Source organism: Chelmon rostratus, chromosome 3, assembly GCF_017976325.1.
Source record: "Chelmon rostratus isolate fCheRos1 chromosome 3, fCheRos1.pri, whole genome shotgun sequence".
Lineage (NCBI taxonomy): Eukaryota > Metazoa > Chordata > Actinopteri > Chaetodontiformes > Chaetodontidae > Chelmon > Chelmon rostratus.
In genome coordinates this window covers 23163359-23188669 of record NC_055660.1, presented here as the reverse complement: position 1 = coordinate 23188669, position 25311 = coordinate 23163359, and the positions used below count along the sequence as shown (strand labels likewise).

The 25311-nt window shown below is 42.8% G+C and overlaps 2 protein-coding genes across 3 annotated transcripts; both read right to left on the bottom strand.

Moving 5' to 3' along the window:
* Nucleotides 1-1568: 1568 nt before the first annotated feature.
* On the bottom strand, nt 1569-6712 carry LOC121604411 (germ cell-specific gene 1-like protein). The gene is made up of 5 exons (XM_041933916.1): nt 6424-6712; nt 3867-3914; nt 3017-3169; nt 2474-2585; nt 1569-1863 (listed from the first exon to the last, which is right to left on the bottom strand). Exons 1-5 carry the CDS (start codon nt 6710-6712, stop codon nt 1569-1571), a joined length of 897 nt encoding a protein of 298 aa, XP_041789850.1.
* Nucleotides 6713-13052: 6340 nt separating this feature from the next.
* sec23b (SEC23 homolog B, coat complex II component) lies at nt 13053-23623 on the bottom strand. 2 transcript variants are annotated; one of them, XM_041933315.1, is made up of 19 exons: nt 23475-23623; nt 21550-21834; nt 21056-21113; nt 20885-20971; nt 19995-20231; nt 19510-19592; nt 19260-19404; nt 17818-17976; nt 17589-17704; nt 17326-17449; nt 17058-17138; nt 16861-16950; nt 16506-16612; nt 16029-16182; nt 15770-15847; nt 15429-15590; nt 15195-15281; nt 14806-15027; nt 13053-14105 (listed from the first exon to the last, which is right to left on the bottom strand). In XM_041933315.1, exons 2-19 carry the CDS (start codon nt 21768-21770, stop codon nt 14016-14018), a joined length of 2301 nt encoding a protein of 766 aa, XP_041789249.1. In that variant the 5' UTR covers nt 21771-21834; nt 23475-23623; the 3' UTR covers nt 13053-14015. The 2 variants fall into 2 exon arrangements, with proteins under 2 accessions (XP_041789249.1, XP_041789248.1); XM_041933314.1 differs by having other exon boundaries at nt 21550-21777.
* Between the last annotated feature and the right edge of the window lie 1688 nt (nt 23624-25311).

Here is a 25311-nt window from a genome sequence, read left to right as displayed (position 1 = left end):
AACCAAAATCATACCAATAGTAAGACAGTGTTTGCAAGCAAAAATAGCCACCAGCATTACTTGAGTTGAATGTTAGAGTCTGTTAGGACAACACTGCCCTCTGTAGGGATTATACATACAGAGCCACAGATCAGGCAAAGTGACTGTTCTGTCAAACTTGGTCCAGTGGTTCTACAGTCATATTAAATATCCCTCCAGACACATTTTAGACAGTAAAATAGACAGAATAACTATCTGCTTTGAATAATAATCTGCATGGTTTGTTTTTTTCCACAGAAAAGTTTAATTGCCTTTTTAAAAATGAATTGAAATTACACCTTCTCCTTTTCCCAGCTTCAAAAATCCCAAATCATTGACTTTGTAAATATATTTAGTAACTTAAGTTTAACTTCTGGACACAAGATAACTCCTGGTTCCCTGAAAAGTTCATTCTCAGTGTATGTTTCCACATCATAATTGCACAAGTTGCATATTGAACCTCGAGTGGCTCTAGTTGTGCTAAGTATTTGTGATACCACAAATCCTGCTGGTGCGCGTACAACTCAAAATTTAAGGTGATCACGGAGAAACGTTTAAACGCTGTGCATCTAAATGAAGCAGCAAGTGAAGTAACAACATGTGTGTCAAACAGCACAAAGACAGTACTGCCCTTTTCTGCCACATCTTTGAATGGTGTCCAATTGTCCTCATGGCACTTGCCACTACTCATAAAGCTGACCTGCTGTGTGGGGAATAACAGAGAACACATTTTTGAATGGAGACATCTTCACAGCATTGATTATTTATTTACCTCCAGTCAAAGCAGAAACATCAAATGAAAATGACATACTGAACTGGAAATATGTGATTCTATAGTGACTGCTGGTCATTCCTATCGCGCTGTTAGAAGTGTTCATACTGACTTTCATGCTACGAAGGTCCGTGTTCTAAGTTTCAGTTTGTCCTGATTTGGTTCGCACTGTTTTAATGAAAAGTTTGCTGCAATTTCTTCTTTTTGAGACAATAAAACTGATTATGAACATCCAAAAGAAAAATGACAATTTTCCACAACCATCCTATGTACAAAAATACTGCACACCTACATTCCAGAACGTATTTACAATTTCTCTACGCAGGCACGTCATTTGCAGGAAGAATATGTGGCTTTATTTCACAATGAATGAAACCCTGTCACCCCGTCTTTGCACTGATTTATTGATTAGATGTTTAATAAGGCTGTTAGCATCTGGGAGTCCCTCACTCTATTTCTATGGGTATACTGAACAGTTTCTTTTAAATCTACATCATGGTGGGTTATACAAACAGAGAATCTCATCCATGAGATTTTTTCCAGTGATCAGCTAGTTCGGAGCTCCTGCGTGACTTGAAGCTTTGTGACTTCGATGGCAGCGACACACCACAGTTAAGGCAGTGTTAAAATATATCAGATGGGGCTAATGATGTAGCCCGATATCCTGTTAGGTGTTCATCCCGTGTTGGACGCAGACTAGACACAGACAACAGGGCTTCCTCTGTCAAGCTGCCACGCTGACAGAAATGCCACCAGCTGCTGTCCTGTCCTGCTCAGTTCAGCACTGTTCCTCCCCCAGAGATGCTGCAATGTCACTCAGGTCCAGGGAGTCAGCGGGTATGGGAGTTTTCCTGCCACTTTTTGGGGTCTGGCTGGAATAAACCTCCACGGATTTGGAGATGGAGTGCACGGAGCGTTCCCGGAAGTATCCGAAAGCCTCCCGTGCGTGCTCCTCGCGGATGCTCTGCTCAAACGTCTTGCGCTTGTGCCTGAACTCGATGACGGTCTTCGTGTAGGAGTTGAGGGTGGTGACCGACGCGCCCATGCAGCAGGTGAAGGATGCCCAAGCCATGCTGATGGAAGGCAGAAAAAAACAAACAAACAGAGAAAATCAGCACATGCGGGGGTGAAAGGGACAGGGAGCGCCCGTGTAGGGACACAATCCAAATTGTGACATTTTTTTTTCCCCTCGATATTTTTGTTTGCTGAGATTAGTGTCAATCACTTTAAGTCCTTCTGCTCCTCTCAAGCTCGCCGGGCCACATGTGAGATGAGACATTCAAATCAGCGTCTCGTGTACTTTTCACGCAGGTTGGTTAATGCCCACAAAAGGTCAAGAATTGTTTAGCCTCTAAAAGGAATTTTCAGCATACTGTGCATATTGTAAAGGAGTGAAATATTATCCCCTTATGCAATTCCAATCACGCCTGTATTGGAGCTTTGGACACCAAAGCCTAATCCTCCCATAACATGAGAGCTTTGGGCTTTTTTCATTAGAGACAGTGATGCTGGGGAGAGGTGAGAGCAGGGCTACAGCCGACTATTTGGGGCTGCTACATGCAGAATGGATTCCCTCCTCTGGTGAGTAAAAACTTTACTCATGTGGCAGCACTTCAGCTGATATTAGTGAACAAATAATAACACATATGATCTATCAGTTCTGTTGCAACTGCGGAGCCATACCAGAAGGACCAGCCGTAGTCCCAGTTGTAGGGCCTCCAATCGGGTGGGCCGAGGCTGACGGTGACCTGGAAGACCTGTGTGTACATCACATGGGCCACCATGCCAAGAAGACCTGAAATAATATATGTGGTTAGTTAGCTGGCTGCAAGAATTCTTCAGAAACAGGATGATGGGGCCTTTTTATGTAAGCAAACTGAAATAATGCAATGCTGATGTTGATTCTGACATGTTCTGAGCTTAATATCCTCTTTCATTCTATCAGAACTTGCTTTCATCTCGTCAGGCACTGAAACACACTAAGCTTTCTTCACCTCATTCTGTTGTTTAGTACTTATTCCTGATCACTGCAGGAATAAAGAAAACAGAGGAAAAGCTGAATGCCTTTTTCAGTGAGAGTGAGCCTCTTTACTCCGCCGCCACGTCCTGCTCACCGCAACATGTTGTGGAAACTGGATTCTCAAACACTCGACTGCAGTGCATCACAGGCAAGAAAAACAAACAGTCACAGCCCTTCAGTCAATAACAGGTAGAATCGGAGCCGACCTGAGAGCACCGTGAAGACGGCGGCGAAGGCGTTGAGTTTGAGTCCGTCAATGACGTTGCTGGAGTGGACCAGCTCTAAACACATGAGGCTGAAGCCCACCACCAGCAGAACAATGTACAGCATCTCAGACACCAGCGACAGCCACAGCATCCCTGCAAAATGACAACATCTGATTACGACAGCGTCAAATCATCATCACAGTGTATTTTAGCTGTACTTCAGCTGATGTCAGAGCAGTCAGAATCGAGCCGAGTGTAGCTGCATCTCGGCTGAAGTGTTTCTTGCTATTCAGTCGCTTCACAGGGTGAGAGGAAGTGAGCATTTCTCAAATGACTGAGTGTCAACACAGCTGAAAACCCTAAAAGTGTGTGGCTGCATCTGCGTCCCCTTAGTGTTATATAAAAAAGCCAGCGCCCACAACGAAAGGCAACTTACTGCAAACCAAACACGTCAGTTCAGTGTTTACAGTACAGGCTAACAGTCGTCCTCCGTAGCTGAGTGGATGAAACTTAATTATTGTTAATGTTTCATATCATACAGTCGCAATCAGTGTTCGGCCTAAAGTTTGAGCTCTGGCTTTAGAGGCTGTGCTACACTGTCTGATAATCAAGATTTTAAAGGAAATTTCCCAAAGGATTTCTTGATAAGACAATAAACCTGATTTACAGAACCGCAGCCTCTTTCAAAGCAGGCCTCAAGCACAATGGCTTTGACAGAATTACATTTAGAAAGTGCATCAATCATGTCGCATTTCCTGTGAATATTTAACTATAGAGGTAGGAGGAAACGTCTTAACTGTGTCATGAGCGGTCGGTGGGAACCTCCTGATGAAGACCAGCGGACACTCACCTTTCTCTGATGCAGGGGCCAAGTCGATGAAGCTTCGGCATCTCTCACCTGCAGCACAAAAACAGCATACTGTCGTGATTTAGCACAGCACGGCAGCAGTGGCTTCTTTAGCCAACACCTTGTGGTGCATTCACTCTAATATAGCACTAAGTAATACGATTGTGGAAGAGTTTGGAGGAGGCAAGGTCAGAGGGGGCTGGTTAGGGATTAACAACAAAAAATTGAATCAATAAATTTCTCTCAGTACTGCACTGATACAGGCCTCAGTCCAAGTCCTAATCTGTGTTTAATTCCCAATTTCTGTCCAGGTGTGTTTCACTGGATCGGCTCAGAAGAGAGTGTGACCTCCTGCCCAGTGAGCACACGGCAACACCAAATGCAGGGTTCATAAGTTCAAAAATGAATAAACAGAATGTTGAATAAGAGGCAGATGTGTCAGAATCGCAGCTTTTTGGGCTTCTGATTCAGTGTCACCAGCTGGCGCGTGGCAAAGCCTGCTCAACATCTGCTTCTTGTCCTATTGAATTACAGGCACTTTGCAGAGAATCCCGATGATGAATCCGAACAGAGATATTATTCTGGAACAAAAACACGCGCCGGAATGACGCTCGCGCCAGTCAAACCTCGCACACACCGGGAGACGCACCGAGGGCTTGTGTCAGATGAACAAACGGGATATCAAAAATGACCCTTGACACGGCACATTCTCGCAGATGCGATGCCTTCCCTCTGTCATCTGTCGAGCCGAGCGTGTCACTGGATTTGTTGTAAGTGGAACAGTTTAATCAGGTAGAAGAAGGGTGGCAACAGCTGTTTTGAGGAAAAACTCATCAAGGCCCCTGTTACATAATCCTTATTAACTCAAGCTGTCTCAGCCCCCCCCTCCATCGCACAGCCACTTGATGAGACAGACATGTGCTGGCAATTCCTTCTTGAATAATCCCAATGTGTGTTTGGTTTGTCGTCTTGTGCATCATTAAAAATATGTATTGTGAGCACAGATAACACAGCACTGTGCTGATGATGACTTTCAGATGGAGGGAAAAATGATTGATCGAGCTGCAGTGAAGTAACCAGAAAGGACTTATCTGGCCCGATTACACCTTTGACCTGAACTTTCCACAACCTCGGTTAGCCATGTCCCCTTTAGGCCCCTTGTCATTAAATGACCACACTCCAACGTAAACTATCTCCTTTTCCATTTTCCTGAGGGAGGAAATGAAGCTTGTGCGCACATCATCCACTGTTCCTGTTATCTTAAGCTGTGAGGCGATCACATTCTGCCCCTTCCAAGCGCTGGGCAGCCACCCGCTCAAAGCCCTGGTCCGAGCATAATACTGAACCTGGAGCGTGAGCGTCCCCCCTTCTCCTTTTTTTACTTTGGTGCTGCTTTGGCTATGTGTTTCATACCAGATAAAACCAGATAAATCAATTTCAGCAGTGCTCTGCAATTTGATAAGTAGACTGATATTAATGGAGGGCGTTTATACTAAAATACTCACGACACAGAATGAGTCTTCCATTATAACAAATGAGGGACTCAGAATGATGAATACTTGTTGTTTTGAATTGTGAGTGGTCGTATGGTCAGACGACAGCCTGCTGACTGTTTCAGCGAAGTGTGATGATGATGATGATGACAATGATAATCTATTCTGTAACAATCAAAACAAAAGATGGGTAAATGTAAGGAGTGAAACGTGAGGGGAAAACGCAGTCTTAAATCATTAGTTCAGTATTTTCATTGTGTCCCTCCAAGGCCTCACTGAGCATCAGTTGAAGTTGAAGTTCAACTCGCTCAGCAGCCACACACACACACACACACACACACACACACACACACACACACACACACACAACACACCAGTGGTGGAACAAGTGTTTTGATCCTTCACTTAAATAATAGCACCAATACTACACTGTGGAAATACTCCACTACAAGTCCTGCATTAAAAACCTTTCTTCAGTCAAAATATGTAAGTAAAATATGTAAGTATTGTCAGTAAAATGCAAACTACCAAAAATAAAAGCAGTCATTGTGCAGTAAAATGGTCTCTGTCAGTGTCAGATTAATGTCACTGCTGCATTAATGTGGATGTTGCACTTCACTGCTGCAGCTGTTGAAGGCTGAGCTGATTTAAACTACTTTGTGTGCTGTTGGGTAGTTTAATCTACAGCAATGCAGCATGTTCTATAGGATCATCATGTGTTTGCTGATGTCCTGTGAGAACCACGCATCTCTAACAAGTCTTTTTACAAGCTCAGAAAAACAGCCTGTTTTCAGCTGTGTGACAATACATTTTCCATCTGACGCAAGAGGGTTTAAAAGAGTTTATTTAGAACATTTAGGGAGAATGTTCTCAACCAATAAAGGAACCTACTCAGTTAATCAGAAAAAAATCACATTGAAAGTCAACTAATTTTGAGATTGATGGTTTTCACTGGAAGGAAGGGTATAAAATTGTACTCTGAAAACTGACTAGTAACTAAAGCTGTCACACTACTGCCACACGCACGCGCGCACACACACGCACACACACACACCTTCTCCTCTTACTTTCATCGTGGATGTTTTCCTCGCATGAGAACCAGATTCCGGTGTGGAACTGTCGGAACAGGAACCTGTCGTCCCCGGTCTCCCAGCTGTACACCACTTTGTTGGGGTCCGTCTCGTTCACTCCGTAGTCTATGCACTGGTGTGTCCGCAGCTTGCTGCACTTCGGCTTCGGGACTCTCTGGGTCCCCACGCACCAGTAAGTCGTTATAAACGCGGTAATGGAGAAGAAGAGGGCGAAGAAGTTCAAGCTAACCGACAGGAGGGTCCTGCACCTGCGAGTCGTCTTCATTGTCCGTGAGGAGGGTGCAGAGGCGCGCGGAGGACCGAAAAGTTCATGGGTGCGAGGCAGAGTAGGTGCGCGAGCCCCGGCTAATTTCCAAACACACCTGGTGAGGTACAGGTCCCGTCCGGCGCTCCACTGTGACCAAACATCTCCATCGACGCGCAGAGGACCGACAGCATCCCCACACTGAGCGCAGCTGTGTGCCGAAGTGTCACATTTCCGTCACTGGACTTTTCCTTTTTTTCTCTTTCACACGCGGGGCCCCACGAGCGTCCAGCCTATAGGATGTCACGTTGTCAAAGGATTTGACGCTCACTCGCATCAAGTGTGGGATTTTCTCATGATGCGCTCTCTCCCCCCTCTGTCTCCCTCATGCCTCCCCTCCTCCCTCCATCGCCCACAAATGCAAGGCGATTATCAGCCTGGCGATATGCAACCACAAGTTTCCGATTCAAAATCAAAGCAGCAGCACCAGCATCTGCAGCCAGCTTCAGCTGCAGGATTCCCCAACGTAAGACAGCTGATCGCGGATGCTGATTAAATTACAGGGCTGTCCCTGCACACTTTCAAAAAGTTGGACATTATCCCGCTTAAAACTCTGCTCACTACTAAAGCATTCAACAAAGTGACACAAAATAGTGATCAAAACATATTTTAATGATTTAAAATGAGCCTACTCTTGTCTGTCACCGCTCTCACTGCGCAGCGGCTCTGAAAGTAAACACGGACGTTGCGTAGCAACCGCCTCCTACTGTGCGCAGGCCGGCAGGCAGGAAAACTTATTTCTTTACAGATATTCAGCGGAATCATGTCAAATGTGGAGAAGTGACGGAATATCTCAGAGCTGAGAGAGACATAGCTGGCGACAGAGTTTGGTTTACCGATTTTGTACTGATGGTCCCGCTGCAGCTGATTTCTGCGTTCAGCATCATGCATTAAAAATCTCACTAAAAATTCTCCAGTTTTGTCTCCACTAAGCAGTCTTTTAGCACGTTGATCGCCCTTTTTTTTTTTCGTGTCTGTCCCCTTCAATCCGGTCAGTCTCTGTGTCCTCAAGTCGCTCGTGCCTTAATATCGCTTCTCCTGTCGGTCCAGCGTTGTTCTTTACTTTTCTTCTTTCTACTTCCTCTCTTGAAAAAGACATCTTGATCTCAATGATGACACGTGTTCAAGTGTGTAAGGTTTAGGGACCTAGTGGCAGAAAATGGAATATAGTGTTCATCAGCATGTTTTCATTGATAGAGTCATTGTGTTTTTGTTTCTTTAGAATGAGAGTCTGCCTCGTTGCAGTGCAACATTGCTGCAGCATCCCTGAATGAACAAACCAAATACTGGCTCATTAAAGCACCTTTCGTATTTTTTGAAAGTTTCACAGCTACTGAAGTTTCTCCAACATGCTTAGTAAGGGAGGTGTGAAGAAAGTGGTTTTCAGCTGGTTGCAATGTGCAAACTCATTGCTAGATGGCACTAAAACCTACACACTGGTCCTTTAAATAAAGTTCATAAATGTTAGTTAACTAACATTATTCAATGGCTGTTAGTGTTAAGAGGAAACTGCACAAATTTCATGCATCAAAGTCTGTTTTAGCTCTTAGGGAGCATGACTGCATATGCGAGAAAAGTTGCATAAAGGCTTTTGTGGCTCCGGAGGGAGCCGTGTGAAGTCTGATAAACTACCTCAAGGGAAGAAACTAAAATGCAACATCATCTGGGTCTAAAGCATAAATGCATTCACAGAGCTCCTCTGATACATTCAAGGACTGAGCACGACAAGTTTGAAAGTGAAAAAAAAAAATCTGGTGGTTAAAAAGTTAAAAAGTTAGAAAGAAGTGATCTTAACAAACTCTGTAGCCCGCTCCTCATTTCACATTAGCACAGCCAAATCTCAAACTGACAGTGATTGAGTAGCATTGTGGGTAATTTAAACAACTTTTTTTTAATAAACTGTTCAATTGTTGTGTGTATTATACATGAGTGTAATGCTAAATCAGAGGAGAACACTCTGAAGGCGTTCAGGGCCGCTTTAAAGAATACTGATCTAGTCCAGTATTGATCAATCCATACGTCTTACACAGGGGCATGTATTTATGAACATAGGCCGACTGTAAGTAGCCCAAGGCCTGGAACAAGGAGCACAGTCTATGTACTGGATAAACCACTGTACTGACTTTGAATGAATGAAGTGTTTTTTTTTTTTCATTAGTCCTTGGCTTTGCTTCTGAGAGCTGTTTGTGTTTTCAGAGAAGCTGATTTGTGCTCTCTTGTTCAGAGGGAGGTCATGGAGAGGATGAGGAGCTGCTGCTGCTGAGCGGGCTGATGGTGATCTGTTGAGCTCTGCACACTGTGAGAAGCACACATGACTCCACAATACCGGGAGTCTGCAGCGAGCGTCTTCGAATCTGAACCGTGCTGCAGCACAGACAGCACAGAGGTTGGCATTTCAAAGACGTTTCCCATGAGGGATGCGATTCTTCTGTGTGAAAATGAGCTAAAAATACAAACCGTTTGAGCCTCTGTGCAAACAGTGTTTAAAACCTTGGAGTAAATGAGGCCAGATAGGCCTGACATCTCTGTTACCTCAGCAGCACGCCTTCATGTTCAGCCCCGGAGGCTAAGCCGCACTTCAACATGACTCTGAAAACTGACAAATCAGGCCAAGGCTCTCCGCCAAAGTGCCCCAAATACTGTTGAACAAGCTGCTGGTGATACTGCAGGTAATTACCACCTCGGCGTGGTCTTCCACATTAAGGTGATCAAGAGGTGAGGGGCGCATTTGCTGTTGCAATTACACAGGATTAAATCTCCCACTTCAAATAACAACTGGAACTTGATGAACTGCTTTGAACTGGTCGAGAATAAAACCCTCTGCACATCTGAGAGCTTCAGAAAGTGCTGTGTCCTGAAAGCACCCAGTGGTTCGTGCCCACGGCTGACAAGAGTCTTATTGAATATCAGCAGTATTGGAAGTCAGAGCACTTGGCTGCAGTCTGGTAAACACTGCTTATGACGTCCGTGTGGATGGTGATAGGCTGTCTCCTGAGTTTGTGGCAATAACGAGAAACTAATCCCTGCTCTCAAGTTAACACATTGTAAATCCTTCGCTGCAGCGTGGAGGAATGAATGTTCAGCCATCCTGCAAAGCCTATAGCAGGAGCATAATTCAGCTTGCCACACATCAGGAGAAGCACTTCTACTGTATGTACACAGCTACACAGGGATGGACTGAATGTGACTCTCAGACTGTTTGTGTCAATCGAAAGTTTTAGTGTGAGAGCCACAAATTACTGCTGTTGAACAGATGACAGACACTCTCAGGTGTTGGTGGAGACCAAAACGGAGCTAACAGAGTGAATTTGAATCCAGTGTGCAGAGTTCTTCTTCGGGGATGCTTGTTGGATGGTCGATTGGCCTCAGAAACCCCCTCCTTTATGGGGGAATGTGTTCAACCATTTCTGTTACTGTCCAAAACTAACAATCCAACATTCACCGACTTCATGCCGTGATTGGCCAGCTGTGCGAAGCTGAGAAGGGATACAACTTAACTATTCTTGATACAACTTAACTATTTCTGTCAGCTTTCATGTGAAATGTGAGCAATGAATGACAGATGTGCGCCCACATGCCCCCATATTTCAAACAATACGACCGGCTTTTCACATATGATCCGACATTGATGCAGTGAACTTGTTTGCGTAACACTGACATATTATCAGCTTGTTTCCGCTGTCCTAAAGTAGCCAAAGCAATCTGTTATTGCAGGTTTTAAGTGAGACTATGTAACTTCAGTAGAAACAACACAAATCTTTCACTTACAAATGAAAACTTGAATTCAAAAGCAATTTGAGATAAGAGATAAAATAAGATAATCCGTTATTAATCCCACAGCAGGGAAATGTGCAGTGTTACAGCAGCAAAGGGATATTGTAATGTAAGAAACGTCCATAAAAAAAGCTGGAGATGGTAAAAAAAAGCAAACAATATGGTCAGCAAAACAGACAGTGATGGAGTTTTTATTATTCTACCTAAGAAACACTGGCATGTCCCTGTTTAGTATACAATGATATTGCACGAGTAAACTTGTCGGGTTTAGTCTGTGTAGTCTACCGAGAGTAAAGTCTGACAGCAGCAGGAAGGACCTGCAGTATCTCTCCTTCACACACTGCGGGTGAAGCAGCCTGTCACTGAAGGAACTGCTGTCAGAGAGTCCTGCACGAGGTGGAACATGTTCTCCATCGGGGATCTCCATCATTCTGCTTTCTCTCACCGCCTCCACTGGGATGAGGGGGCATCCCAGGACAGAGCTGGCCCGAAAAACATGAACATGTCATGAAATTTGGATTCCTAACACACTCTTTCTCAGTTTAGTACATTCCTGGATTTTGTAGCAGACATTACTGAGACTGCTTGCTGACTTCTCTAATTATACTACTGGTACACAAAGTTTTAATATTTGCAATCATCTGGAACGTTAGATCTTTTTTTTTTTTTTTATCTGCTTTGAATTTAATCAAGAAGTCGCCAAAGCCATTTGGTTCAACTTTTTGCTGATTCTTTATGTCACTTTCTCACCATTTACCTCCCATATGTTGTCAGTGCACAACATTGTAGCAGTGAACACATTGGCTACTGTTCAGAAAAGGTTACATAGTCTTAATAAATAATTATATTGTAACAAAAGCTGACATTTTGGGTCAGATCACTGTGTTCCACATGTTCCTCACTCCAGGTCTACAGTCTACTGAGATGCTGCATTTAGATCTTCCCCAAAGGTCAGAGGGTGTGTTCTGTTCTTTTGAAACTTAAAACATGAGTTTCTAAACTTGCTTGTACACTACCTGTTGCTTAAGGAATTTTCTATCTATCTATCTATCTATCTATCTATCTATCTATCTATCTATCTATCTATCTATCTATCTATCTATACAAACTTCCCTACAATTCAATATTTTCTGTATTGTTTTCTCAGTTTTAATAGTAACTTTTATATTTTCTTTAAAAGGTTTCTATTCCTTCTCTGCATTATGACCACTACCTTTCTTGGTAGTAAAACATTTTACATTCATTCAGACAAACACATTTATTTTGTTTTAGTTCCTATAATCTAAATCCCTGAGAGGAACAGAACAATACTATGTATGGTGCACTTCATCTGACTACAGTATTGTGTCAGTCCGAGTTATATAAACATGCTATGACATATTCTATATAAAATCTTATATAAGTTATCTGGGACAGAAGCCAGAATGGATTTTGTCTGGCTGAACTGATCCGTTTGGATTTGATAGGAGATAATAAGACAACACATTTCCTTACAGCTTTGCATAAGCCTGGGAATCACATGGACATGAGCATCATGAATGATCACCGAAGAAATAAATAAATAATAGTGGTCTGAGAGAATTTAAATGTTCTTTTGTTCCTCTGAACGTCACTGCGCACGCACAGCTGTAGCCTTTACATGCATCAGGATAGCCTAGCATAAAGACATACAGATTAAAATGATGACATGATTATTTTCCCTTTATGAGATCATTTCATATCCATGTGCACTATGGTATCAGATCACACGCGGCTGCACCACCCTAAACTGAAAAATGCATGGACCTGAAAGGAGCTTTTGGCATTGTGCAAGCGTATCCATGTCAAAAGAGATTAAGAGCCATTGCATTGCATCTTTCATTTGGCCTTGAATACCTTTGGAGCATATGTGGCTTCAGAGCGCAACACTGTAAGGCCTAAGCTCTTGATGGACACAGACTTCATTTGTATTTCAGTGGCAACTTCCGCTTAAAGCTGCTAAGAGTAGAATTTGCCTCTAAACAGATAGCCCTTAAGGATTAGTCTTCATAATCTGCCATTCACTGATCCTCGAAATCATACTGTCTGGGTGCTCTAAAATCAGCTTACAGTAGTACAGACAGTAGATGGTGTGTGAGTGGTTTTATGATTGGGATTGCGTGCTGTGCGGGCTTTATGTACAGTCAGACTGAATGAAAAAAAAAACAATTGTTTATGGAGAGTGATGGTTCCAATCTGCATGGAGGATGTGTCACCTATTGTTGTAGCAACATGCTGTGTACTAGTCTCTTACATGCATGCACGCACGCACACACACGAATGCAATCAAATCTCCAATGCTAGACACTAAAAGTTCGACCTTTCCTTCTGCTGCACAAAACCAAACAGATGCCTGGTGTTTGAACTGAGCATCTCTGGTAACCTCTGTGACTTTCACCTGAAAATCCAGAGCAGGAGTCACAAGTGCAACGGGCTAAAAATGCTTTGTGAATGTGGCGTTCGTACACGCTGGTGCGAGGACAGACAACACAGACAGAATCCATTTCCTGCCAACAGACCTTTATATGGATAGCATTAAGAATGCAGACAGGATATGAATCAAACCACTGTCCCTTTTATACAGTCTCACAGTATGTTAAAGTTTGATTACAAAGACACTTGGGCAGTAATCGGGTGCAAAATACCAGATGGTGAACGAGACAGGATGAGAGGACTGGACTATAGAGAATGCCCTATAAAGTGGAAGTTAAAAATAAATCAAATGTTCGTCATTGAAAACAGAGTCAGTCTCAGTGGAGTTGATGTGATCGACCTCCATTCCTCGGAACATTAATCCTCATTATTCAGAAGGAATTTTCTTGGAAAACACTTTAGGTATAATCCATGAAGGATTTTATCTTTATATGTCATTGTCAAATAAACTGTGATTAACAAGGCATCAGTGTGAAGACTGATTAGCCCTGTGAACATCTCTCAGCCAGCAACAGAGCTACCATTATAATTTATTCATGAGAAAAAACTAGGCATGCCATCTTTAGCTATAGACAAAGCAAACACATATAAGCATTCTATTAAACAGCACCTTTAACCAAGTGTGATGCATTCCATACACATATGGGACAAACAAAAAATGTAATTATTAGTCTAATCATCTGCATGTCGGAGGTAATATAAAAGAGAAATAGAGAATTTGATATTGATACATGAGGACAGTCATGTTCTGAAGTACTGGAGCCATTTTTCATAAATAACAAGTAAATGAAAATTAGTACAAACGTCACTTATTTTCTTAACAGGAATGTGGTGTTCGCCCCCTTTTTATGTTCCTCTCGCAGCATGGAAATGTCACACGTGACTCCATTAAGGGCACACTAAAAATCAAGCACGCACATACAGTAGACTCCCTGGTTTTGGCTCCTTTACAAAAACAGGGGAAATGTTAATGGATCCCGATATGAGAGCAGGAACATCTGATCACTCCTCCTCTCTCTTTGTGGTGGAACAGCAACGTCTAGGAAGAGCTGGAAACGGCCAGTTTTTTCAAGTGGTCCATGAAGACCTGCAGACTGACATCATCAGTGAGGATCGGCGCTCCGGTCTCCTGCAGATGCACCAGAAGGGAGGGAAGACAAAAAGAGTGGTCAGTGATTTATGGACAGATCTTTACCTGACGTAACTATGGTCCCATGAAGCAAACACATTTATCACTAAGATTGTTTTATGTAAGACCCTCATCTGCTGATAATCTCAAATTCAGACTATTTGAGATCTATTCACAGTGTTTGCAAACTGCAGGTTAGGGTGCAGCGCTTCCTTGACTTGGGAAAAAAGGGATTAATGTTATTTTCAGTTTTCAATCTTCCCCATTTAGAATCAGAGGTTAGCTAATCCAGGACCTGTGTTTGCTAACATTCTGAATTAAAATCTTCTGAGTTGTCAGCACAGATTGTTTTTCACCCCGGACACACACAGTCCTCGGGTTTTAAAGTCTCAATCTGGGCTCAGGAAAGAAGTGTACTTGTATGTGGTTCTGACAGTTCTGTAGGGGGTTGTGCATAACCGCAGCTCACTGCAGCTGAGCAAATGTTATAGCTTTACATGTTTAAACACTGCCTTAATTATATAGGAACCGGGCTGAAAACCTGGAAACCAAGCATCAATTATCTGCATTAAACTAGACAACAACCTGAAAGAACTTATGGAACTTTGATACCCATGGTCTATTTCTCCTTTGGGTGAAGACTTTGACCTCTATAATCAATCTATTCTCAAGTATAAAAAGCTATCTTATAATACTGTACCTGTCCCCAGGCGTAGAGGTTGTTGTGGGTCTGTGACGGGTTGACCTTGGAGAGCAGGAAGCGAGCCTGTGAGCCTCCGTGCTCTGTGTCGATGTAGCGCGGCATGGGGAAGCGCGTCTGCAGGATCTCCTGGGCATCATCCAGTGGAGCCTGCAGCAGCTGTTTGAAGTTCTCATACTCTGCCATTTCCTGGTAGCCTGCCTTTCTCCACTGGGCTATGGTCTGGGAATACAAAGGAAAACAAAAGAACTAAGAAATGTTGTATATATCACCAAATGTGCTGTCATCTCTAGAAAGAAACTGGAGAGATTTCTGAAACTCAAGTAGTCTATCAGAGGGTAATCGAAAGCTGCCCTGCTGGAAATCTAAAATCCTAGTCAGTGACTCACCTCCCCATGGAAGATAACCAGCTGGAAGAAAGTGTCCATCAGCAGGATCCGATCGGGCAGGATACTGCTGCTGTCCAGGAGAACGGGCTGTGAGAACACATAAGCCAAGGACACGGTTTGGAACAAGGGCCAGAAACATCAGCACTGACAAACATCAAACTCTCTGAAGCTTCTGGTAAAGGCCAGATGTTCCTACGACATGGATAATAATGGTGTGGAGGGGGTGAGGCTGACCTCTGGTGGTCCATAGAAGGAGTATGAGTAGAGGATGGGCTGGACCATGATCAGGGACTGGGTCAGGTCCTGCCTGACAAAGTGGTGCCTGTAATAGGACGACTCATCCGGGCTGTTGTTGAACACCTGCAGGAAGGGCGACCGCCGCAGGTGGAACATAAACTGCAGGTGGAAAAGAAAGATTTATTGAAATGAGTAATCAGTAATCAAAAACCTTCTAACAGTTTCACTTAAAATAGGAGAGATTGTTATAATTAGAACTAATTAGGTTGAATTGCACTCATTTACATGAAGATCAGATGTGTCTTTGCAGATTCACATTCATGTATTTGCAGATTTACCTGTGGGTAGAGGGACAGAGACTCTGACAGTTTGAAGGATGTAGGATCATCTTTATTGAACTGGCCGAACTTCTGACACTGAAACCAAGTGAGACAAAATACTGTTTAAACACTGGACGTATCACGGAACAAACCTCACATCATACACATAACACAATACGTGGACAACCGCAGAATGACGTTCCACTGCACAGTGCTGACAATGCCAACTATGCATTGTTCTTCTCCTCACAAAGGGAGTAACTGGTGTGTCACTCACCAGGCGGATGAGCTGCCTGTCAAGCCAACGCAGGACATCTGGTCCCTCCTCTGACTCGGCCCTGAAGACTCCCAGACGAGCCATGAGCACAGCAGCCGCTTCCTGGTCGAACGACGACTCGATGTGCTGAATCTGGGACTGTGCATCTGCCCAGCTTTGGTAGGGACAGAAAGAAAGAGGAGAAGAGATGAAGGAAAGCAGGAGAGGTGCAGGTGAGCGTGGGTGTGGTGTGAATGACGCACACAGGACTCTGAAGGCGTTGCCACAAAGTGCAGGAATGTAAATATCTTCACTAGTGAGGCTATTACTGATTCCAGCTGTCACTCTCTTGATAACACAGGCTCATTATTAACACCAACTTACACTTGTAGGTGCATTAAGTGAATATTCACTATGGACAGTCTTCTACATATAACTACTATAACTACAGTTTTAGGTACAGTCTTGTCCGAAACAACAAGAAATCTGGAGTCTTACTTCCTGGCGATGGTAGAGACCCGTATCCTCCTCTGTGTGTTGGAGTGCTGGTACTGGGTCACAAACTGGATCACCCCTCTGCCACCCTGGGGGACTGGTGCATTGTGCTACACACACAAACACACAAGACAGTAAGATCGCAGTTGTCAGTCCCTTCTCTAACTGCATGAGCCGAACAAATGGCCCTCTGCTACAAGAACAAATACACAAAAAGCCATTGTTTGCAGACTTTTGCTAAACAAAGGCTTCATCACAATAATCCACTTGTTTGACGTGATTAGCGACTGTACTTTCATCAGCCTACAGTAATCCTATCAGAGCATACAAGGTAAGGATCAAGGAAGTGTTTTTTTACCTGATTCACCACCTCAAAATACATGGCCAAAGTGGTGGAGGGGTTGAGACTGCACACTTTCCACTGGCTTGTGCCACCAACACCCATCTCCTACACAAAACAGAGACCCATTGTGATGAATGGCAGTGGGTAACAGCTCCAAGATTGAAAATTCAATTGTGAGAAGGAAGGAATCTGAATGTGGGGCAGGGACTCACATTCTCTGAAACACAGGAGCCCTTGGAGTTCAGTGAAATGCACGGTCCAATGGCCCCGCAAACCTTCAGTTCCCTTGATGTCTACACAGCCACAAAGACACAAAACTTAAATTCAACTTGCACAACAGCTAATGTCAGGTTTAGCCAGCAGAAATCTATTCTGTGCTCAGAATAGAACAATCACGGAATTTAAGCAATTGATCCCTGATCGGTGACTCTTTTTCAAGCAAAAACAAAACAAACAGTGATGCTCATTCCGATTCTTTACCTTGACTTCCAGGACGCCACCGAAGGCCATGCGGAAGTCTCCATTGTAGTCTTTGCTAAAGACTCTCTGGAAGGTCTGCTTGAACAGGGAGGTGTTGAAGGAGTCTCCCATCACAATGTGCCCTCTGTTAATACATCACAACAAATCACTGACCATTGCAATTGTTCCTAAAAGGGGTATTAATGTGTTAAGAAACATACAATCCTAATAGATCAATATAATCCCACACCCTCAACTAATGAGACAGTGATGTGCTGACGTACCCGGTGAGATTAGATAAACACTTCATCTCCAGAAGTCCGGTCTGGTCTAGAGCACAGGCGTAGATATCTATACTGTGGCCATTTACTGCTGAGCGGTTAGCCATGGCTTCATAATACTGTGTGACACAAGACATGAAACAACGACATAATGTCAGTGAACACAACCTCAGTACGTTGAAAGTAATGCAGCAGGGGCCAAGATCTGCTGACGGCTCACGCATTCGCTCACCTTGGTGGCTTTCTTCAAATGGCGCGCGTTGTCTTTCTGGATGTCGTGCCAGGAGCGGATGGGGGTTTTCAGCTCGTCTCCCACCACCATGCCAGGACCCTGGGTGGGGGGGCCTCCGATGAACAGCATCACTCGAGCCCCTGTGTTGGGGAATGTACCCTGAGGATAAAGAGAGGAGGAATTGGGTTTCAATGAAGCGTAAGTATCATTGATTGTTATTTGACTATATTACATAGTAGTTATATACAAAAGTATACAGTACAGTCCACAGTGATATCTTTGTTGAATTTCAGTACTGCTCATAAACTACAACATGGGTTATGAAAGTGGATAATGAGCAGTAATGGATGAGTGACCTAGTCTAATTTGCACTTTAAGGGGAGTGTTAAGCCTGCCTTATTTAAAGAATTCAGATCATCTGTGCAAATACAGCCTCAGTAATCCATAACGAAACCTTTAAGTAAAAAAACTATAATATGATTTGATAGCATGGGTACGTTGGTCTCACGTCAGCAATAAAAATTGAAACACAAAAAGGCATTCCCTAATTATTTTATCAATCCATTGAAAGTGATTTTCTAACAATGTAGTTTTTCACACTATATGACAAAAGCAGAAATCAAGTAAAACTGAATGTATGTGCTCTATAAAGTGTACAACAAGTCTGAATGAGAGCTTTTAGGGATTAAGCGTCAGCAAAGGTCCAACCTCACAGCCAACGCTTACAACAAAGTCCATAGTCCAGGAGTCTGGGAAAGGCTGAGACACTGAGACATTTGGAATCAGGCCACGTAGTAACAAAGCCACTGTGAAAAGCTTTCAATATACCAGGGCCATTTGATTAGAGGTTACAGGTATGTGATTCATTTATAAAGAACACAGTGCACTATTGACCATTCACAGTGAACAATTAAATAAATAAGCCCGCTAACAGTAGGTGCTAACCACAGTTGCAGTTCGTCTTTCAAAGGCCCATTCATCAAATTCATCAATTAAATGCCTCCTGATAAATTAGTGAATCTGGAGTCACTGAAAGAGCTGAGTTTGTTCTCATCAGGCCTCATCTCCTATCTGCTAAAGGAGAGTACAGGGGGAATGATCTGTTGCATCAGTTATATAACCACGCAGATTAGCAGTAAGAGAAGAGAGGATAATGATGGTGGGGAGAGAAGACAGAAGGCAAACAAGAAACCAGCCTTTGAACTAACAAAAGACACACACTGTTCCTGCAGAAGATAGTTATCAGGCAGTTTGCACGTTTCTGAACCATTACATGTGGCACTAACGGCTAAAAGAGGCTAAAGTTCAGGTTACTGTGTGCGCATGTGTGTTCGACAATAATATTAATATTCTGTAATGCACAGCACATTCATAGTCAGGCATTATTTGTATCCACCTTAAGTACACTACTATCTGTGTGTCTGCAGGTGTGTGTATTTTACCTCCAGCAGACCGACAGCAACAGACAGCGCAACACCCGTAGAGCGGAGGGGCCGCTTGCCCTGAGGGACAGGCCACGGGTCTCTCTGGAGCTCACCCAGCAAGTCAGTTAGATTCATATCAACTCTGTGGACAGGCTGCAGGAACCTGAATAGGAATACAAACACACCTTAGACAACAAAAGCAAACTGCCAAAGGATCACCCAGACTGAGAATTTTTAAGCTTCTCTCCGTGTTAATGCTCCTCCATACCTGCAAGAGGCTGCAGCCTCCTGAGGTGCCTGTGGGCGACCTTGTTGTCCTGATGCCGCTGGCTTCATTAAACCCAGCATCTCCTGGAACACACAAAAAAGAAAAACAAACTAATGAGCTAAACGGAGAGTTTTCACATCTTCTGCTTTGTTTATCACGAATTTCCCAGGAGAAAACAGATTAAGGAGACTATTTGAAGTAACTAGTCATTTAAATCCATCTTAACAAAGTAGCATCTGTATTGTCTTAGTTAAATGATGAACAAATACCGAACCATTAGTAATGTGATTTGTCGACAGTCTTACCAGTGTGACATCCATTTTGGCTTGGAATCATGTTTGCTTTGTACAAACACACATTTTTCCTTCAAAATATTTGTAATGCTGTACTCCAGAAGGCTTTATAATTGATTTTCCTATGTGTACAAATTCATCCCTTCCTTTTTCCTTTTTTCTCTGTTTTCCCACGCCTTTGCCCCCACTCACTTGGATCTGTTTGGAGGAGAGGTCCTTGGTGCCCCTGAAAACGTAGCTCTTGGCGATCCCCTCGCAGCTGAGCTCGTGAACCTGAACCATGCGTCCGAATGTGATAAGGCCCACCAGGGCGTTGGGTGGCAGCAGGCTGAGGGACATCTGCAGGGACTCCTTGAGGGCCTGGAGGTCCTCTTCTTCCAAACATGTGTCCACCACATACAGGAAGATCAGAGGGGCTGGGGGTCCACGCTGTAAAGGGGGTGGAGAGGAAGGTTACGCTCGCTGAAATCATAAGCCTTGTTTCTACACGTTATCACAAACATCGAGGAGCGGGCACTGATTTTTTACATATTTTTATTTGTTTCTTTTTCTTGTCTGCAAAATGAAAAATTCTTCACCACAAAGAAATGAAGAAAAGACTGAATTAATGTTTAATATTTGCTTTGTTGTTTTCAATTTATGTGTCTAAAATACACTCCCTTGAACAACTAGACACTTGTGTAATTTCATCAGCGGCTCATATTACTCTTGAACCCTATGCATTATTCATGAAGCTACAGTGGTCAGACTCTTGTTGGTTGCAAAGCCAAGGACGTTTCAGTACAGTTTCAATTACAAACATTTATTACAGCCAACTGTAAAAGTACATGATTATGACAAACCTTTTTCACTAATATATCAACTTAGGTGCACCTAATTACAGTGTTGACTACTTGTCCAGATGTGTCAGTGTTGCTGGATGACACTGAACACATTGATTAGACACAAAACTGAAAAACTTTCTACCTATAAAGGTAATTATCAGATACTGTTCATATTTACCTTTGCACAGTACACCTTAGTATATACCATCTCCATTCATGGCGCTATGGTCAGAGTGCAGACATATATGTAGTATTTACCTGGACTATGTACTCGATAGTAGAAAACTGTGGCATGAGTTCAGCTGGCTGGTTCACTTCTGATATGCCTGCATAAGAGGGAGGAAACTGCAGAGACACAGTTGTAGGTTACTAGAAGTTATGGTAACTATTCATGTCAAACTAGATCATGCTGTGAATATCAGTACTTACTGGGTTTCTCTGGAAGCAGAAGTTGCATGCCCATATTTTAGCCCTGAAGTCAACTTGACTGTAAAAAAGGGATCAAAACAATTTAGGGTTTGCATCCAATTGGCAGGATAGTCACTGTGACTGATAGTGGGCTGCACATGGTCTATTTGCAGCTCTTATGTACCACACCCAGAACATATAACACCTCAGCATTTCCAAATGCTGAGGTGTTAAAATATATTCAAACACAGCACCAAATTCAAATCCCACACTCCAACACCTCCTTTAATCCCAATTACTTAAGGAATACTACAAAGAAGAAATGTCCAGAAGAATATAGTTGGCAGTACAAAGTTAAACTCAATGTATTCAGATATAAAAAAGAAAAATAAAATATATCATGAGACAAAATAAAGGACGAATATGAAATGCAGTAAAATTCTTGCTTTCCGGATGCTTTGCAGATGAAAGGTACACATCTGCAAGCAAGGGCACTGTTGTTCAGATCTACTTACCATAGTGGGTTGAGCACTGCCTTGCAGTTGGCCCGACTGCACAGAACTGGCTCGTACTGGACTGGTGGCAGGTCAGGCCGCTCCTTGAGTGGTGTGAAGAGGCAGGAGACCGGGACCACTAGCCTGGTGGCTTCCAGACGGCTGGAGGGCCAGAGGTTCCAGCTGAATCTCACCCCATCCCGGTCCTCGTTCTGTTGAATGAACTCCTGGTAGGTCGCCATCGCAGCGCTTCAGCAGAGAAAGAGCCCAACAGACCACAGCAACGTTGTAAGTCTAATAGAAGAGCTGGATAAGGTGACACAAGCAGTCTAAACTCATTACTGCTTTTCTCTAGTTACTGTGGATGTCTTTATACAGGCACTCCTTTCTTTCCTGTGCTAAAATAAGACATAGACATTCGAAAGCATGACGCACAAATATGCCATCAGGAAACCTGACCAGCAGGTTTTGACGAGAAAGAACAGTGCAGAGGAATCCCAGTGGTATTTTTAGACTCCACCTCTGTTGACGTATCAGGGAAACATCAATGACAGCTTTAGTAAAGCATCATCAGGGAGTCTGTTGTACTATACTCTCCATCTTTCTCACTAGAGACTTTATATTCCCTGAACAATCCAACAGTATTTCAGTAAAGTTACAGGTTGCATTTGAACATGACAAGAATGACAAGAACAAAAGCTACAATCTAGGCATAAACTAGGCATAAGATTTCAGAGTGTACAGTATTCTGCAATTTCCCTTAGGGGATCAATAAAGTACTCGATATATGTATCTATATGATCTATACTTCTGTAAGAAAGACAGCTATATACTGGGCAGGAGTCCAACTACTGATTATCGCATTAGATGTTAATCTACCAACTTTGAGATGAGACAAAAAGAAATTTTAAATCTTCATTTGTGCTTGATAAATTTGTGTTAAATGATCTGTTTATTATCAATATAGTTGACAATCTAACTGAACAATCAATTTATGAACTAATGGTTTCAGTTCTGGTAGTACACCAGACTGTTCCAAATTGTGGATTTGTTTCATTAAAACAGATAAAACCTAAGTATGAAATTACTGCAGATGACATTTAGAAGGCCTGAGACAAGAAGTAATTCATTTCTCAGTAGCTAAAAAACAACCCCGCTTTGCTAAAACAATCACCCACACTTCAATTGTATGAAGCCTTGTATTTAAATAAGCTATTGATCGTTTAAGTACAGCACATTTTCAAACACAAATGCCAAACATTCCCTTTTTCCTGATTCTTGAATGTGAAAGATTTTTTATGCTTTTCTCGGTCTCATGTCATTGTAATTGTAAATTGAATATATTTGTGTTTTGGACTGTTTATCGGACAAAAGACGGACGCAACTTGAAGGCATCACCTTGAAGAGATTAATCGACAACAAAAATAACGGAAGGCTGACCTACGGCCAATGTTTTTCTTAATGTGACCTTTGCCTGGCCATATGATGTGATGCTCTCTGGGGGTATCCGGTTGATGGAAAAGTTTTCCCTTTCGCTTTCTGTGGGAAAGCAACGTTAGAGGGCAGCCTGTTTTCGATCGTAGAAATTAATCACTTTTTTGAGCGATTTATAAAGTGACTAAGTTACCTTTAAGTATAACATATGTCACAGGCCACGTATCATCACTGATGAACCCACCAGTGAAGGTTAGTATATGTGAACATTTCAAATCAATCAGTGAAATATGATCGTTGTCGAGGTTTCTAAGTTAGTCAATAAGCGATACGAGAGATTTAACAGCAAAATGTATTGTTAATCATCGTTGCAAATATCTCTCAAGCTAACGCTAGGTTGTACAGCTGTCTGTTAGCTAACGGATTGTAGCATTAACCCACTTCCTGTCCCTTCTTGAATGGAAGCAGAAGCGAGCGGCCTACTTTCGAGCAAAATTAAGTCGAATGCTTACCTTATATATCAGGTTGGCTTCAAGAGCTAAACTGTCTGTTGTCTTCAAAATAAATTACAGCATTTGGAGATAAAAGCAGACGGATATACAGGACAGAAGGACGACGTTGAGGGGCTCTCCCTGTCAGCCGGCTTCTGCACTTCACTAGAGCGACGTGTTACTCAAAGCTCAGGCTTTTTCTATTGGCTCTTCCTTCCATGACGTTGCTAAGACGTGTGGTGCGTACGCACGAGAGGAGTGTGGAGGAACTATGGGAAATGGAGTTTACAGTATTGCAAGTCTATCTGCGGACACACAGCTCTACAGGACACAGCACGCCTGCTGCGTGATACACCCACTTTTTTTTAATTTTTTTCTTACTCGCTGCTATCTCAGCTGTTATCCACGGTGTGGAGAACAATTATCAACCGAAATATTTGGCCTTTGACCAGACCAATAGTGGAAGGTGAGGTAATTTAATTTACTTCATCAAGTGGACCTACAACCTTTAGTGTAGGAAAAATTTAGAGGGAAATTGTGTACTTTTGACCTCGCACATTTATCTGAAAGTTATTGTGAGTAGCCTAGCTAATAGAATACAATGGAACTTTACTGCAATCATCAATAATTACGTTTCTCTTCCCCTAGCCTCTTTTACTGCAGAGGAGAAAATAATTGTTTATTTTGTTTTAACGTAGTTAGTCCTAATAATGATAAAATGTAATGCTTTCAATATTTATTTCTTCCTGCACTGTTTGTATTTGTTTACAATTTACAGAAACACTTGACTCTTATTTAGACACACACATGCATGCACGCACACATGCACACACACACACACACATATATTTCTATGCTCATTTTTTTTCCATTTTGACCTATCTTAGTTCAGCTTTGTTGTCCTTTTTTTAACTGTACGTATATTTCTATTTTTCCTTTAAATTGGAAATGTAAGTATCGACAGTTGGAGTCACATTTCTTGTGTGTGTCTGTTCTTTCTTGGCCGATACAGTTGATTCTGATGATCAAAAATGTAGCTTCACTGTACCTAAGTCTGCAGATCGGATTTTACATGCAAAACTTCTGATCCATACATGCACCCGTACATCCATATGATCATCTTAAATACTGATGGATTATGATTGGCAGTTGTAGCCCGTAACAGAAAATTGTCTCACAAATTCCAACCCACAGACAACTTTTTCATATACCTTGATGTGTTTGGATAAACAGAGGGCGACAACAAAAGTGACAACAAAAGCCTATAGCCAGCCTTACTAATTAGTGCTCATTGAAATAAGTCATGAATGATATGTCCTCTATTAACTGCTCTATGTTTTACACAGTTTCATATCCCAAGGTCACTGTGCTGCCCATTAGCAGTTGTCCATGTTACTGGGGTGGAATTGTGGCCGACTGCTGCTTGTGGTCATGCTGCGTTCAAGGCTCACATAGCGGGACTTTTGACATACAGTATGTCTGCCATTCATATAGGCCTGGCCAACAGTATATCTGAGGAAATACATTTGTGACTGAAATTTCAGTGATTGATGACGAGGTGTGATGAACTTGTCATGGACGCAACTTCAAATGCTACACTGTGATGCACTTAGAAACACATAGGGTACCGTCCCAGCTTAAACACGAAAAGTAGCCTAGATAAGAGTAGGCTACTTTTGGTGTTTTTTATAAATGAAGAGACATTGATACCCTGTTGCTAGCTTATTTGATGCTATTAAATCCATCCATCCATTATCTATACACCGCTGAATCCTTTGCAGGGTCACGGGGGGGCTGGAGCCTATCCCAGCCGTCTCTCGGGCGAAGGCAGGGGACACCCTGGGCAGGTCGCCAGCCT

Excerpts from the sequence above, each read along its gene's own strand:
- LOC121604411 (XM_041933916.1), bottom strand. The coding sequence starts at position 6,712 with ATGAAGACGACTCGCAGGTGCAGGACCCTCCTGTCGGTTAGCTTGAAC. Across the intron at positions 3,170-3,866 it reads GGCCCCTGCATCAGAGAAAG|GGATGCTGTGGCTGTCGCTG; the intron begins GTGAGTGTCCGC and ends GTCATTTTGCAG. Across the intron at positions 2,586-3,016 it reads CGTCTTCACGGTGCTCTCAG|GTCTTCTTGGCATGGTGGCC; the intron begins GTCGGCTCCGAT and ends ATATTATTTCAG.
- sec23b (XM_041933315.1), bottom strand. The coding sequence starts at position 21,770 with ATGGCGACCTACCAGGAGTTCATTCAACAGAACGAGGACCGGGATGGG. Across the intron at positions 17,705-17,817 it reads ATTTGAAGAAAGCCACCAAG|TATTATGAAGCCATGGCTAA; the intron begins GTGAGCGAATGC and ends TGTGTCACACAG. Across the intron at positions 16,183-16,505 it reads GTCTCTACCATCGCCAGGAA|CTGGGCAGATGCACAGTCCC; the intron begins GTAAGACTCCAG and ends TCCCTACCAAAG.